This window comes from Helianthus annuus, chromosome 11 (assembly GCF_002127325.2).
Source record: "Helianthus annuus cultivar XRQ/B chromosome 11, HanXRQr2.0-SUNRISE, whole genome shotgun sequence".
Classification (NCBI taxonomy): Eukaryota; Viridiplantae; Streptophyta; class Magnoliopsida; order Asterales; family Asteraceae; genus Helianthus; species Helianthus annuus.
The window spans coordinates 28,665,174-28,679,977 of record NC_035443.2 but is presented as its reverse complement, the minus strand read 5'-3'; the positions used below and the strand labels follow the sequence as shown (position 1 = coordinate 28,679,977).

At 36.9% G+C, this 14,804-nt stretch overlaps 1 protein-coding gene across 1 annotated transcript; it reads left to right on the top strand.

Moving 5' to 3' along the window:
* The first annotated feature begins 10,413 nt into the window (after positions 1-10,413).
* Positions 10,414-11,151, top strand: LOC110887985 (programmed cell death 6-interacting protein-like). The gene is made up of 2 exons (XM_022135536.1): positions 10,414-10,576; positions 10,703-11,151. Exons 1-2 carry the CDS (start codon positions 10,414-10,416, stop codon positions 11,149-11,151), a joined length of 612 nt encoding a protein of 203 aa, XP_021991228.1.
* Positions 11,152-14,804: the final 3,653 nt, after the last annotated feature.

The following is a 14,804-nucleotide window of genomic DNA, read 5'->3' as shown; positions in this document are numbered from 1 at the left end:
ACTTTCGAACCCGACCCGTTTGGTTAATCATTAGGATTCGACCAAACATGTTTTGTGACCATAGTTGCATAGGGAATAACCTTCCATGGTTATACCTTATGGTCACTTCGTTTACGTAGTTGTATGATAGGTAGTTTATATGCCTTAGGTAAATGACCAAAATGCCCTTTTTACGCATAAATTCATTTTAAGCATATGTAACCTAAATTTTTACATCTAAACTGATTAGGCAACATTATTAGGCATGTTAAGGCATATAATACTTGTCATAGGACTAGTTAGACGGTCCGAACGTGTTTTACGCGAACGACGCGTTAAAGTAGCATAAGCTACCTAAACGGGTCATAATGGGTCGTAAGCACTTAGGTTAGGTTTCGATTTAGTATGTAGGCTTTGTTAAACCATATTACATGAGTCCTTATACTCATTTGGTTTACGAAACCTCATTATATCCGATCTTCCAATTTAGGTCCGGTTTATTTAGTTAGTTACCTATATTAGGTGCCGTTTGATTCCGTGATCCCTCTAGCTTTGCTTGGTTGTTATTCAAGACTTCTAAGCATCCTCAAGTGAGTACATAGTCCCCTCTTTTACTGTTTTCAATGTTTTGGGGTGAAGCATGTGTACTTATCTATTATTTTCATGATTTCAAAGTATAATTGATTATACATGTTAGTACTTATCTTTTGACAAACTGAATGATTATTTATGGTTTAAACACTAATTTTTCAAAGATTATAAAATAAATTGTTGGAATTGTACTTATTATATGTTCACCAGACCGATTGGTAGTATGATATAGCGCTATAGGATTTGACACCCCATTACTGTTGTTATGGAATGTCAGAAACCGATATTTTATCCAAATAGGGATTGCCTTTGTGGTATTTCTATAGTCTCAAAGGTGTATTTCTATACACTAAGGTGTGGTTGAATTCTTAAATCGCATTTCTATTGTATATTTTGTTATACTCCCAAAAGTATAGTTTGATATGCTCTCAGGTGTGATATTGTACAAAACAACGTATATTTTGTTAATTACTAAAATATAGTTTGATATGTTATTTATAAAACATATAAATAACAACCGCTTAGACTTTCGAACCCGACCCGTTTGGTCAATCATTAGGATTCGACCAAACATGTTTTGTGACCATAGTTGCATAGGGAATAATCTTCCATGGTTATACCTTATGGTCACTTCGTTTACGTAGTTGTATGATAGGTAGTTTATATGCCTTAGGTAAATGACCAAAATGCCCTTTTTACGTATAAATTCATTTTAAGCATATGTAACCTAAATTTTTACATCTAAACTGATTAGGCAACATTATTAGGCACGTTAAGGCATATAATACTTGTCATAGGACTAGTTAGATGGTCCGAACGTGTTTTACGCGAACGACGCGTTAAAGTAGCATAAGCTACCTAAACAGGTCGTAATGGGTCGTAAGCACTTAGGTTAGGTTTCGATTTAGTATGTAGGCTTTGTTAAACCATATTACATGAGTCCTTATACTCATTTGGTTTACGAAACCTTATTAAATCCGATCTTCCAATTTAGGTCCGGTTTATTTAGTTAGTTACCTATATTAGGTGCCGTTTGATTCCGTGATCCCTTTAGCTTTGCTTGGTTGTTATTCAAGACTTCTAAGCATCCTCAAGTGAGTACATAGTCCCCTCTTTTACTGTTTTCAATGTTTTGGGGTGAAGCATGTGTACTTATCTATTATTTTCATGATTTGAAAGTATAATTGATTATACATGTTAGTACTTATCTTTTGACAAACTTAGTGTTTATTTATGGTTTAAACACTAATTTTTCAAAGATTATAAAATAAATTGTTGGAATTGTACTTATTATATGTTCACCAGACCGATTGGTAGTATGATATAGCGCTATAGGATTTGACACCCCATTACTGTTGTTATGGAATGTCAGAAACCGATATTTTATCCAAATAGGGATTGCCTTTGTGGTATTTCTATAGTCTCAAAGGTGTATTTCTATACACTAAGGTGTGGTTGAATTCTTAAATCGCATTTTTATTGTATATTTTGTTATACTCCCAAAAGTATAGTTTGATATGCTCTCAGGTGTGATATTGTACAAAACAACATATATTTTGTTAATTACTAAAATATAGTTTGATATGTTATTTATAAAACATATAAATAACAACCGCTTAGACTTTCGAACCCGACCCGTTTGGTCAATCATTAGGATTCGACCAAACATGTTTTGTGACCATAGTTGCATAGGGAATAATCTTCCATGGTTATACCTTATGGTCACTTCGTTTACGTAGTTGTATGATAGGTAGTTTATATGCCTTAGGTAAATGACCAAAATGCCCTTTTTACGTATAAATTCATTTTAAGCATATGTAACCTAAATTTTTACATCTAAACTGATTAGGCAACATTATTAGGCATGTTAAGGCATATATTACTTGTCATAGGACTAGTTAGACGGTCGGAACGTGTTTTACGCGAACGACGCGTTAAAGTAGCATAAGCTACCTAAACGGGTCGTAATGGGTCGTAAGCACTTAGGTTAGGTTTCGATTTAGTATGTAGGCTTTGTTAAACCATATTACATGAGTCCTTATACTCATTTGGTTTACAAAACCTCATTATATCCGATCTTCCAATTTAGGTCCGGATTATTTAGTTAGTTACCTATATTAGGTGCCGTTTGATTCCGTGATCCCTCTAGCTTTGCTTGGTTGTTATTCAAGACTTCTAAGCATCCTCAAGTGAGTACATAGTCCCCTCTTTTACTGTTTTCAATGTTTTGGGGTGAAGCATGTGTACTTATCTATTATTTTCATGATTTCAAAGTATAATTGATTATACATGTTAGTACTTATCTTTTGACAAACTGAATGATTATTTATGGTTTAAACACTAATTTTTCAAAGATTATAAATTAATTGTTGGAATTGTACTTATTTTATGTTTACCAGAGCGATTTTTAGTATGATATAGCGCTATAGGATTTGACACCCCATTACTGTTGTTATGGAATGTCAGAAACCGATATTTTATCCAAATAGGGATTGCCTTTGTGGTATTTCTATAGTCTCAAAGGTGTATTTTGATACACTAAGGTGTGGTTGAATTCTTAAATCGCATTTTTATTGTAGATTTTGTTATACTCCCAAAAGTATAGTTTGATATGCTCTCAGGTGTGATATTGTACAAAACAACATATATTTTGTTAATTACTAAAATATAGTTTGATATGTTATTTATAAAACATATAAATAACAACCGCTTAGACTTTCGAACCCGACCCATTCGGTCAATCATTAGGATTCGACCAAACATGTTTTGTGACCATAGTTGCGTAGGGAATAACCTTCCGTGGTTATACCTTATGGTCACTTCGTTTAAGTAGTTGTATGATAGGTAGTTTATATGCCTTAGGTAAATGACCAAAATGCCCTTTTTACGCATAAATTCATTTTAAGCATATGTAACCTAAATTTTTACATCTAAAATGATTAGGCAACATTATTAGGCATGTTAAGGCATATAATACTTGTCATAGGACTAGTTAGACGGTCCGAACGTGTTTTACGCGAACGACGCGTTAAAGTAGCGTAAGCTACCTAAACGGGTCGTAATGGGTCGTAAGCACTTAGGTTAGGTTTCGATTTAGTATGTAGGCTTTGTTAAACCATATTACATAAGTCCTTATACTCATTTGGTTTACGAAACCTCATTCTATCCGATCTTCCAATTTAGGTCCGGTTTATTTACTTAGTTACCTATATTAGGTGTCGTTTGATTCCGTGATCCCTCTAGCTTTGCTTGGTTGTTATTCAAGACTTCTAAGCGTCCTCAAGTGAGTACATAGTCCCCTCTTTTACTGTTTTCAATGTTTTGGGGTGAAGCATGTGTACCTATCTGTTATTTTCATGATTTCAGAGTATAATTGATTATACATGTTAGTACTTATCTTTTGACAAACTTAATGATTATTTATGGTTTAAACACTAATTTTTCAAAGATTATAAAATAAATTGTTGGAATTTTCCTTATTTTATGTTCACCAGAGCGATTTTTAGTATGATATATGTCACACCCCGGCCGCGTATAACATGCAACCGCGGCGGAAACGCCAGGGAGTGTTGGGACATAATTAATTGTTTCATAACCATGGAAATTGAAGTTACATTTTATTTATCAACCATGAGTGTTACATTGTTTCAAAACAGGAAATAAAGTGTTTATAACATATTCAAACTAAGTCTATCTTCGTTTTATGTCTCTAAGGCACAGGTCCGCCCTAGTATCACATTCATCATCCTAAGCAACAGCTCCTGAAAACACATGTGAAAGTAGGTACGTCAGCATAAAAATGCCTGTGAGATACATAGGTTTTGTGAAAATGGGATTCATGACTTGAGTTTAAAGAAAACGTTTAATAACAGTCAGTCATGAACCTTGTAAATTGTTTTGTTTTGTAAATCATGTGAAAATGATAAGATCAGATGATATGTATAAATAAAATGTAAGGTTAAATGAATAACCTAGTAAAATGAGTATGTATAAGATAAGTTGTTTGTAAAACAATGTCTTGTGAAGAATATGTTATTTGTATAAAATGTAATATGTTTATACTGAAATGATTTAGATAACGCTACGATATGTAATATTATACAAGCATTTATATATAGGAAGTACCAGCGGCGTATCCACCATGTTTGCACCATATTACACACGCCACGTTACTCAAACCATTTACCCAAACCAACCACCATGTAAATTGTTCATGTATAAACCAATTGTCAATTGTTATTGTGTAAACCATATCGAAATGTCTATGTTCAATGTAAACCACCAAGTATGTATATCAATGTCAAAATGTTTATGTTTAATGTAGATCATGTAATGTGTACCCAAAATATATCTTGTATGGTAAGTGAGATGTATCAACTAAACCATATGTAAAAATGCACAAAACAAGGTATTGAAGTAAAACATGGTTTAAATCAAAGTTATGTTTTGTGGAACAAATGCATGCTATACTGATACAAACATTTATGCGGTATTGTGAAAATGCATACATCCAAGCCTTGAGACGGTGGCGATAAACCCTTAAACAAATTAAAGGTTTATCTAAGTTATGTATATCGAATTCGGTCATTCCTTTCATCCAAACCAACCTAGGATGTCCGGAACGGGAGTTGTCAATTCCTATGGTACCACTACCTACTAACGAATGGCGTAGCTAATGTTAATGAATGTATTGTTCCATGTTAAACAAACCAAATGTCATACCAAAATGAAGGCATGTGATGTAAACAATTGTACTAAGTATGCGCACAATGGGCATAAATAGCATAGAATGTAATGTGAAACAATGTACTAAGTACGCACACAATGGGCATACATAGCATGAAATGTAATGTGAAACAATGTACTAAGTACGCACACAATGGGCATACATAGCATGAAATGTAATGTAAAACAATGTACTAAGTACGTACACAATGGGCATACATAGCATGAAATGTAATGTAAAACAATGTACTAAGTACGCACACAATGGGCATACATAGCATAGAATGTAATGAAATCATGTACTATAAAATGTACTAATGAACATAGCAAGTATATGATGTGAAAGCATGAAAAGCATGAAAGTAACAAGTAGGCACATGTGTTTCACCCCAAAATGTTTGGAAAACAGTAAAAGAGGGGTTCAATGTACTCACCTGAGATTGCTTTGAAGTTCTTGTATAATAACCAAACAATGCTAGAGATCACGGAATATCAACCGGTACCTAATAGGTAGCTATATTAATATACCGGACCAAAATCGGAAGGATCGGATAGTATGCGGGTTCGTAAACCAAACGAATATGGAGATTCGTGAAATATGGTTTAACAAAGCCTACATACTAAAATGAAACCTAACCTAAGTGCTTGCGACCCATTACGACCCGTTTAGGTAGCTTATGCTACCTTAACGCGTCGTTCGCGTAGAACGCGTTTGGAACGCCTATCATCGTGACCACAAGGTATAACCTCGGAAGGTTATAGCTATGGTCACCTAATGTGTTTGGTCGGATCCTAATGATCGACCAAATGGGTCGGGTTCGAAAGTATAACCGATGGTTTAGATCGCTTACCTTACGACCCTATATAAGCACTATACTAAAAGTGACGAGCTAAGCATGTTAGAACATGCTTAACTAAGTTTAGAAAACAGGTTTGGCATCAAAACAAACAGCTTTGATGCTCACGAGTAGTTTGGTTACAAAATACGCAAGAATGCGCATTTTGGCCGAAACTACGACTCGTCACTGAGCCTAGATGACGTGGTAATCAGTAGGTATAGTCGCCATGGACTATAACCATCGTGATCACGCTCACGTTATGAAGTTCCAATGAACTTTGTGTTGACCATAGGCTGGTCAACGCAGAAAGTCAAATAAAGTTTGACTTTAGCACTAGAAAGCGATTAAAAGAACGAAAGAACACTTACGAAGGGTCCCCGAAAGCTAAACTTGATCCAGGAGTTCAGGTATGAAGCAATGGCATCAACTTAGAGCTCTTAGATCAGTTTTGTGGGTTTTAACACAAATGGGGGGGGTATTTATAGGAAAAGCAAAGCCGTTAGGATCGTTTCTTGAATATCGTGCCACGATCTCATGCGTACACTTGTCAAGATGTTGTGGTGGCTTATAATGACCTTAACTCTACAGATTGTGAAAGGACATTGCCCTTTGGAGTGTTTGAAAGGCGAAGTTCAGCCAAGAAAACAAGTTTCTGCATCTGCAGGGGCCACGCGGCCCGCGTCAGGATGCAGACAAAACTCAGGCGGGCCGCCTGGGCATGTCTTATCTGCACAAACTTTCAGAAATGGCAGTTTTGGTCCCTGTTGCATTTTTAAGCCATTTCTGACACTTCTAAGGCCCGTAAAGCCAACTTTAAGGCCCTAAAATAATGCTTATACATTGTGGACATGAAACATGCTCAAAAATATTCCGGATGTCGGTTCCTTTGGCCGTACGATCGCGATATTCGCTTAATTACGACGAAATGCGCATAAGCGCGAAAGACGATCCAAATGACGCGATGAATGGATTTTTCTCATGCCAAACACTAAGGCATAATATAAGGATGCTTACATAAATTTTTGGATGTCCGGAGGTATTCAGAACGTAAGTTATGCGCGAAAGTGCAAACTTGTGCACTTTTTGACACTCTTAGTCCCTGAATGATCCAAAAGTTTAGCCTATTTCTAAGCTATGTAAACGATATTTATGGTATGTTTAACTTATGGGCATTTTCCGGAATGTTTGTTACTGTTCAAATTGGCATACTTTCGCAGTTTGTCAAGTTTAGTCCCTGTAAGCGAATTAACTTGTTTTTGCCATACCAAGGCCTTCAAAACTTATTTCTAAGTTATGTAAGGTTATTTAAGGTATGTTGAGTATATGTTGATGTTTCGAAGTATTTGTCGCATTAAACTGAGTACGTTTACGCACCAGTTTGCGTATAATTCTCCAGAAAGTGATGTAGAGTTTGAAATTGAACAAAAGTCAAAACATGAAAAATGTAAAACACAACCAAACAAACATTGGGGTCAAATAACATTGTTTTATTGATAATTGAACTGTTCATAATGATTTCGAGTTCAAATGTTACAGTATAGCGCTATAGGATTTGACACCCCATTACTGTTGTTATGGAATGTCAGAACCCGATATTTTATCCAAATAGGGATTGCCTTTGTGGTATTTCTATAGTCTCAAAGGTGTATTTTGATACACTAAGGTGTGGTTGAATTCTTAAATCGCATTTTTGTTGTATATTTTGTTATACTCCCAAAAGTATAGTTTGATATGCTCTCAGGTGTGATATTGTACAAAACAACATATATTTTGTTAATTACTAAAACATAGTTTGATATGTTATTTATAAAACATATAAATAACAACCGCTTAGACTTTCGAACCTGACCCGTTTGGTCAATCATTAGGATTCGACCAAACATGTTTTGTGACCATAGTTGCATAGGGAATAACCTTCCGTGGTTATACCTTATGGTCACTTCGTTTACGTAGTTGTATGATTGGTAGTTTATATGCCTTAGGTAAATGACCAAAATGCCCTTTTTACGCATAAATTCATTTTAAGCATATGTAACCTAAATTTTTACATCTAAACTGATTAGGCAACATTATTAGGCCTGTTAAGGAATATAATACTTGTCATAGGACTAGTTAGACGGTCCGAACGCGTTTTACGCGAACGACGCGTTAAAGAAGCATAAGCTACCTAAACGGGTCGTAATGGGTCGTAAGCACTTAGGTTAGGTTTCGATTTAGTATGTAGGCTTTGTTAAACCATATTACATAAGTCCATATACTCATTTGGTTTACGAAACCTCATTCTATCCGATCTTCCAATTTAGGTCCGGTTTATTTACTTAGTTACCTATATTAAGTGCCGTTTGATTTCGTGATCCCTCTAGCTTTGCTTGGTTGTTATTCAAGACTTCTAAGCGTCCTCAAGTGAGTACATAGTCCCCTCTTTTACTGTTTTCAATGTTTTGGGGTGAAACATGTGTACCTATCTGTTATTTTCATGATTTCAAAGTATAATTGATTATACATGTTAGTACTTATCTTTTGACAAACTGAATGATTATTTGTGGTTTAAACACTAATTTTTCAAAGATTATAAAATAAATTGTTGGAATTGTACTTATTTTATGTTCACCAGACCGATTGGTAGTATGATATAGCGCTATAGGATTTGACACCCCATTCCTGTTGTTATGGAATGTCAGAAACCGATATTCTATCCAAATAGGGATTGCCTTTGTGGTATTTCTATAGTCTCAAAGGTGTATTTTGATACACTAAGGTGTGGTTGAATTCTTAAATCGCATTTTTGTTGTATATTTTGTTATACTCCCAAAAGTAAAGTTTGATGTGCTCTCAGGTGTGATATTGTACAAAGCAACATATATTTTGTTAATTACTAAAACATAGTTTGATATGTTATTTATAAAACCAAAGGATAGTTTAATATGTTATTTATAAAACCAAAGTATACTTTTGATATACTACTGAAAACGATTATTTTGACGACTAAAGTATATTTAATATACTATCTGTTTAACCATTTTGGAACCGAAATATATTTTGATATATTACTTATTCGACTTTCTTAAAACCAAAGTATATTTTCATGTATACTACAAACCTTTTTATCAAAACATATTTTATACAAACTCATTTTACTTAATTATTTATTTATGCATCTTTCTTTTATATCATCTGTTTTATTATCCCTTGTTATATGATTTATAAAAGAAAACATTTTTTAAAAGTTCATGACTATTTTTGTTAAAACATTCTTTATAACTTACAAGTCATGAATCTTATTTTCCATAAAACCTATGTATCTCACAGGCATTTTTATGCTGACGTACCTATTTTTACACATGTTTCAGGTGCTGCTATGTGATGATTGTTGATACATGCTATACATAGGATGGACTCGTGCCTTAGCGACTTTAAAACTTGAAAGACAATATTTGTATTCATTTGATTTGTAACAAAACAATGAGTTCAATAATTCAATAAAACGAAGTTATTTAATCCATGGTTGTGAAACAATGATTCTGTTACAACACTCCCCGACGTTTCCACCACGTTTTGTTGTTTTACGTGGTCGGGGTGTGACATCGATCCGCCTGTGGATCCACATACATCCGTTTGTATAATATTTAATTATACTTTTCATTTCGGTTTGTATTATTATTTTCTACCAAGACTTCCGCTGTGCATTACACTGTGATTATTGACTATGATGATATCAACTACGTCACAACACTCCCCACTGGGCCACCGGTAATACGTGGAAATATCAAGGTGTGACAGGTTGGTATCAGAGCCAACATTGAGGGAATTAAACACTAACCTTTTGTGTTTAATCCCAATGGCATAGTTGCACATTCCTTGACTTTCGAATCTAGGCAAAAGACCTAGGATTTATCCTAATCTTAATTGGTTTATATCTTTTTGTTGTTTCTCTTGTTTTGACAGGATTACAAGCAAACATGCCACTAAGAGTGAGAGGACGTGGGGGACGAGGAAAAGCACCCATATTAACTAGGAACATCACGAAGCTTGGCCATCTCACCGGCACACACCATCCGCATCACTCGGCTCCAGCCCACACGAAGACTGGAGGACCAACCTGGAGCCCGCGAGACGCGCTGTCTCGCTCAGCTCCTCACCATCTTACCATCATTCATTCGGGCCGCATCAGGATGAAGAGCCTCATGATTCAAATCATTCTTACATACCTTTACAGCGTTCAGGTTCACACCATTCCTTTCAGAACCCAACACCCTATTTTCAAAGCCGGTTCAACCCGATGAACCAAATCGAAGAACCAGAGGGCCAAAACCCTTTGGGACCAGCTGACCATTTCCCCGAGTACCAAAACATGGATGTGGACGATGATCCAGATCCTGAGATGCCACCATCTGGGACGCCGACGCATCCCATCGAGACTTCTAGCGGATCATCTTTTCATGGTTCGCCTTACAGGGGCCCTAAAATCTGGGCCGAAAGATGGAGCACGTATAAGTGGGAGTATACTCCCCCTCACCGCAACTCGCTAACACACCAGTAGGTCCCTTCTGAGGACCCACATTTTTCAGGCGGTCACGCCACCGCCACCACCAGCGCTAGAGCAGCCACCGCCTCCCGAACCATCGGGGCGACGAAGAACTGCACGGATGTCCGTGCGTGGGGGTTTCCATTTCAGCACCCCCAACACTCCAGCAACAGCAACTACCCTCCTATCCAGGATGACCCGCAAATGGGTGGGCCTTCAAATGCAATTTCTGAAGTCGACTCTGCACCAGTAGCACCAGCACCACCCATGGGTTATGAAAACCCAATTCCATCTTACCCAGGTGCAGCTGGGTACAACCCGTTTGAGCAGCAAGCTTATTCGGGTTATAACTACAACAATGCACCTACTGTTGACCCGTACATTGAAGCAGCAAACTTCAATGCTCTCTACCCTGGTCCCTTTCCACCTACGTACCCAACTGGGTACCCTGCATATGGGTATCAATACCCACCACCTCCTCAACTACAGTAGCAACAGCCACCTCAACCTCAAATCCAGCAACGACAGCAGCAAGAAATTCTTCAAAGGTTGCACGAGGTGGAACAAAGGGTAGATGAAGAGCATAGAAGTCGTCGCGGCCTTCTAAAGGGTTTAGCAAACCTCATTAAGGGGAAGAAGAAGAGGGATTATTAGAAATCCTTATTTATTGTTTTGTAATTTCATTTTCAATTAAGTCCCTGCGTGGACATTTCATCTATATATTTGGTCATTGCGTGGACTTGTCTTCCTTTATTTTAGTCCCTGCGTGGACAATGTTATTTCTTTAAAGTCCTGTTTAGGGAAACTATTGTACTTCTTAAGACAATTTATTGAATGTTTCCTTTTAAATTTCTATTTGGCATTAAACATAAACATATACACATACATTATATCGCAAATCAAAATATCACTTCAATTTATAATTGATCTGCCATTAATTATTAAAAGAAAATCTTAAAGGTATAACCTAGCCCATATGTCATTTTAGACATGGTTATGATGGTAAAACTTTTTTAAGATTCAAATCTTCGTTAACATCTGAAAACATGTTAGCACTCCTGACAAAAGTGGTTTGATAAAATCACACCAGTCATCTTTACATGGGGTTCTTCCAAATTTCTTATTTAGCCCATTGATCTAGAAAGTCATGGCTTACATCATCAATGTGATGATCATATTACAAACATCAATTAGTGATGAAGTGCCTACGGGCCATATTTGTTGTCCCATAAGACAAATGACAGTTGTGGTCTATGACTCCCTGTTAAGAAAAGGTGATGAACTATGTTCAAACCATAATGCCTCGATCATATAAGATCATGGCTTAAAAGTGTCCTTGTGACTAGGCCTTTGTGCCACTTTAATATCCTTAATGATTTACAACTGGGATAAATTATAATGAAAAATTTAAAATAAATATGATTAACAAATTAACCAATACGGTCTGTATTTACGAAGGTTAATGAGTCATCAAAAATGATGATTCCATAACAGACATCTAAACAAACTATTGTCAATTGTTTTATAGCAATCAAGCTTCAGCATGTCTGAATCAGAAGAGGTTAATAGTCATCCAAGGGAGAGAAATGATAACACCAGAATAAATGTAGTTGGTGCAGATCTACAAGCATTGATAGACAATGCTGTCACTAGAGCCATTGACAGACAGTTTAAGGAACCAAGTAATACTCGCACAAAGACTCAACCTATGTCTCATAGTAAGCCCCCTTCTAAAACACATGAGTCAAATAAGGACAATTCTCGTCAATCGTCGAATCAGAAGAGTCTCCCATCAAAGCAAATTGTGCTTAATCAGGAGCCACGTGTCAAGACTTGTTCTTACAAAAACTTTGTCTCTTGCAAGCCAAGGGACTTTACAGGCGAAAAGGGTGCCATTCACTGTATGACATGGCTTGAGAGATGGATACTGTAGTGGATATTAGTGGTTGCACGGAACAGGATATTGTGAAGTTTGTTTCACAGTCGTTTAAAGGGGAAACTTTGGCTTGGTGGAGGTCATAAAATCCAAGCCACAAGGAAGATCCCACTTTATAATTTGTCATGGGAACAATTTGTGGCAATGATCAAGGAAAACTTTTGTCCTCAGCATGAGGTAGAGAAAATTGAAACTGACTTCTTGACTCTGGTCATGAAGAATTTGGATTGCCAAGCCTATGTCACAAGTTTCAACACCATGTCTAGGCTTGTCCCTTATCTGGTTACACCTGAACCCAAGCGCATAGCACGCTTCATGGGAGGCCTGGCTCCAGAAAACAAAGGCAATGTTAAAGCATCTAAGCCTACCACTTATAGGTCGGTGGTAGATTTGTCCTTATCTCTCACACTCGATGCGGTTAGAAATAAGTCTGTTAAGACTACTAAAGAGGGAAAGAGGAAACAAGAAGATGAGAACTCACGTCGCTCTGACAAGAAAAGGAAAGGCAACTCTGAGCATAAAAAGAGTTCTGGGTTTAAGAAGGACTCTCAGAAGACAGGTGAGAAACCTAAGTGTAAAACCTACGAGAAACACCATTTTCGGAAATGCAGACTTGAATCGCAGACGAAGCCTAAAGTTTGTGGGATCTGCAAGTCAAAGGAGCATAAAACTTAGGACTGCAAGAACATGCAAAATGCAACTTGTTATGGTTGCAATGAGAAGGGGCATATAAGGACCAACTGCCCGAAAACCCAAAGAATCCTGTAGAGGCCAAGAAGACTAATGCTCGAGTCTTCCAGATGAATGTGCAGGAAGCGGTACAGAATGATAATGTTATAATAGGTACTTTCCTCATCAATGATGTTTATGCTAGAGTTTTGTTTGATTCTGGCGCAGATATGTCTTTTGTAGACAATAAATTTTGTAAACTGATAAATCTGCCTGTTAAAACTCTAAATATAAAATATGAGGTAGAATTGGCCGATGGTACCATAGAGACTGCTTCAACAATTTTAGATGGATGTTTCATATCCATTAGGAATCACTCTTTTCCGCTGTCTTTGCTTCGTTGAAATTGGCAGGATTCGATAATTTTATAGGCATGGATTGGTTATCTCGTAACCAAGCCCAAATTTCCTGTAACAAGAAGCAAGTTGTCATTAAGAACCCTTATGGTGAGCCACTTACAATTCAGGGAGATACGCAGTATGGATTACCTAAACAAGTATCTATGCTTAAGGCATCAAAGTGTTTGAAGAAAGGTTGTGCCATTTACATGGCACAGGTGACTATAGATGAGCCAAAGCCCAAGATTGAAGACATTCCTGTTATTTCTGAGTATTTAGATGTCTTTCCTGAAGAATTATCTGGTTTACCTCCTGACAGGCAAGTGGAATTAAGAATTGATATTATTCCAGGAGCCGTCCCAATAGCACGAGCACCTTATCGGTTGGTACCGATTGAAATGAAAGAATTAAGGACCCAGTTGGATGATTTGTTGGAGAAGGGTTTTATTCAACCTAGCTGGTCTCCTTGGGGAGCACCTATTCTGTTTGTGAAGAAGAAGGATGGATCAATGCGTCTATGCATTGATTATCGTGAGCTGAACAAAGTTACAATCAAGAATCAATATCCATTGCCCAGGATCGACGATTTGTTCGATCAACTGCAAGGGGTAAGTTACTTTTGAAAGATCGATTTGAGGTCAGGTTATCATCAGTTGAAGGTCAGAATCGAAGATGTGCACAAGACTGTATTTAGAACGAGATATGGCCATTACGAGTTTCTAGTGATGCCTTTCGGGCTCACTAATGCACCTGCAGCATTCATGGATCTCATGAATCGCGTTTGCAAGCCGTATCTAGAAAAGTTTGTCATTGTCTTCACTGATGACATACTTATTTATTCAAAGAGCCAAGCCGGTCATGAAAAACATCTCCGATGTATTCTTGAACTTTTGTAACGAGAGAAGCTTTATGCAAAGTTCTCTAAATGTGAATTCTGGCTCCGAGAAGTCCAATTTCTTGGACATGTAGTAAGTGAGCATGGTATCCAGGTGGATCCCGCTAAGATTGAAGCGATTATGAATTGGCAAGCGCCTAAGACGCCCAGTGAGATTTGCAGCTTCTTAGGTTTGGCTGGTTACTACAGACGTTTCATTGAAAACTTTTCTAGGATTGCTGCACCTCTAACTTCGCTAACTCGCAAG

What these genes read in the sequence shown, in the direction of transcription:
- LOC110887985 (XM_022135536.1), top strand. Translation starts at nt 10,414, where the DNA reads ATGAACCAAATCGAAGAACCAGAGGGCCAAAACCCTTTGGGACCAGCT. An exon ending in TAGCGGATCATCTTTTCATG is followed by an intron (nt 10,577 to 10,702) that starts GTTCGCCTTACA and finishes CACATTTTTCAG; the next exon opens with GCGGTCACGCCACCGCCACC.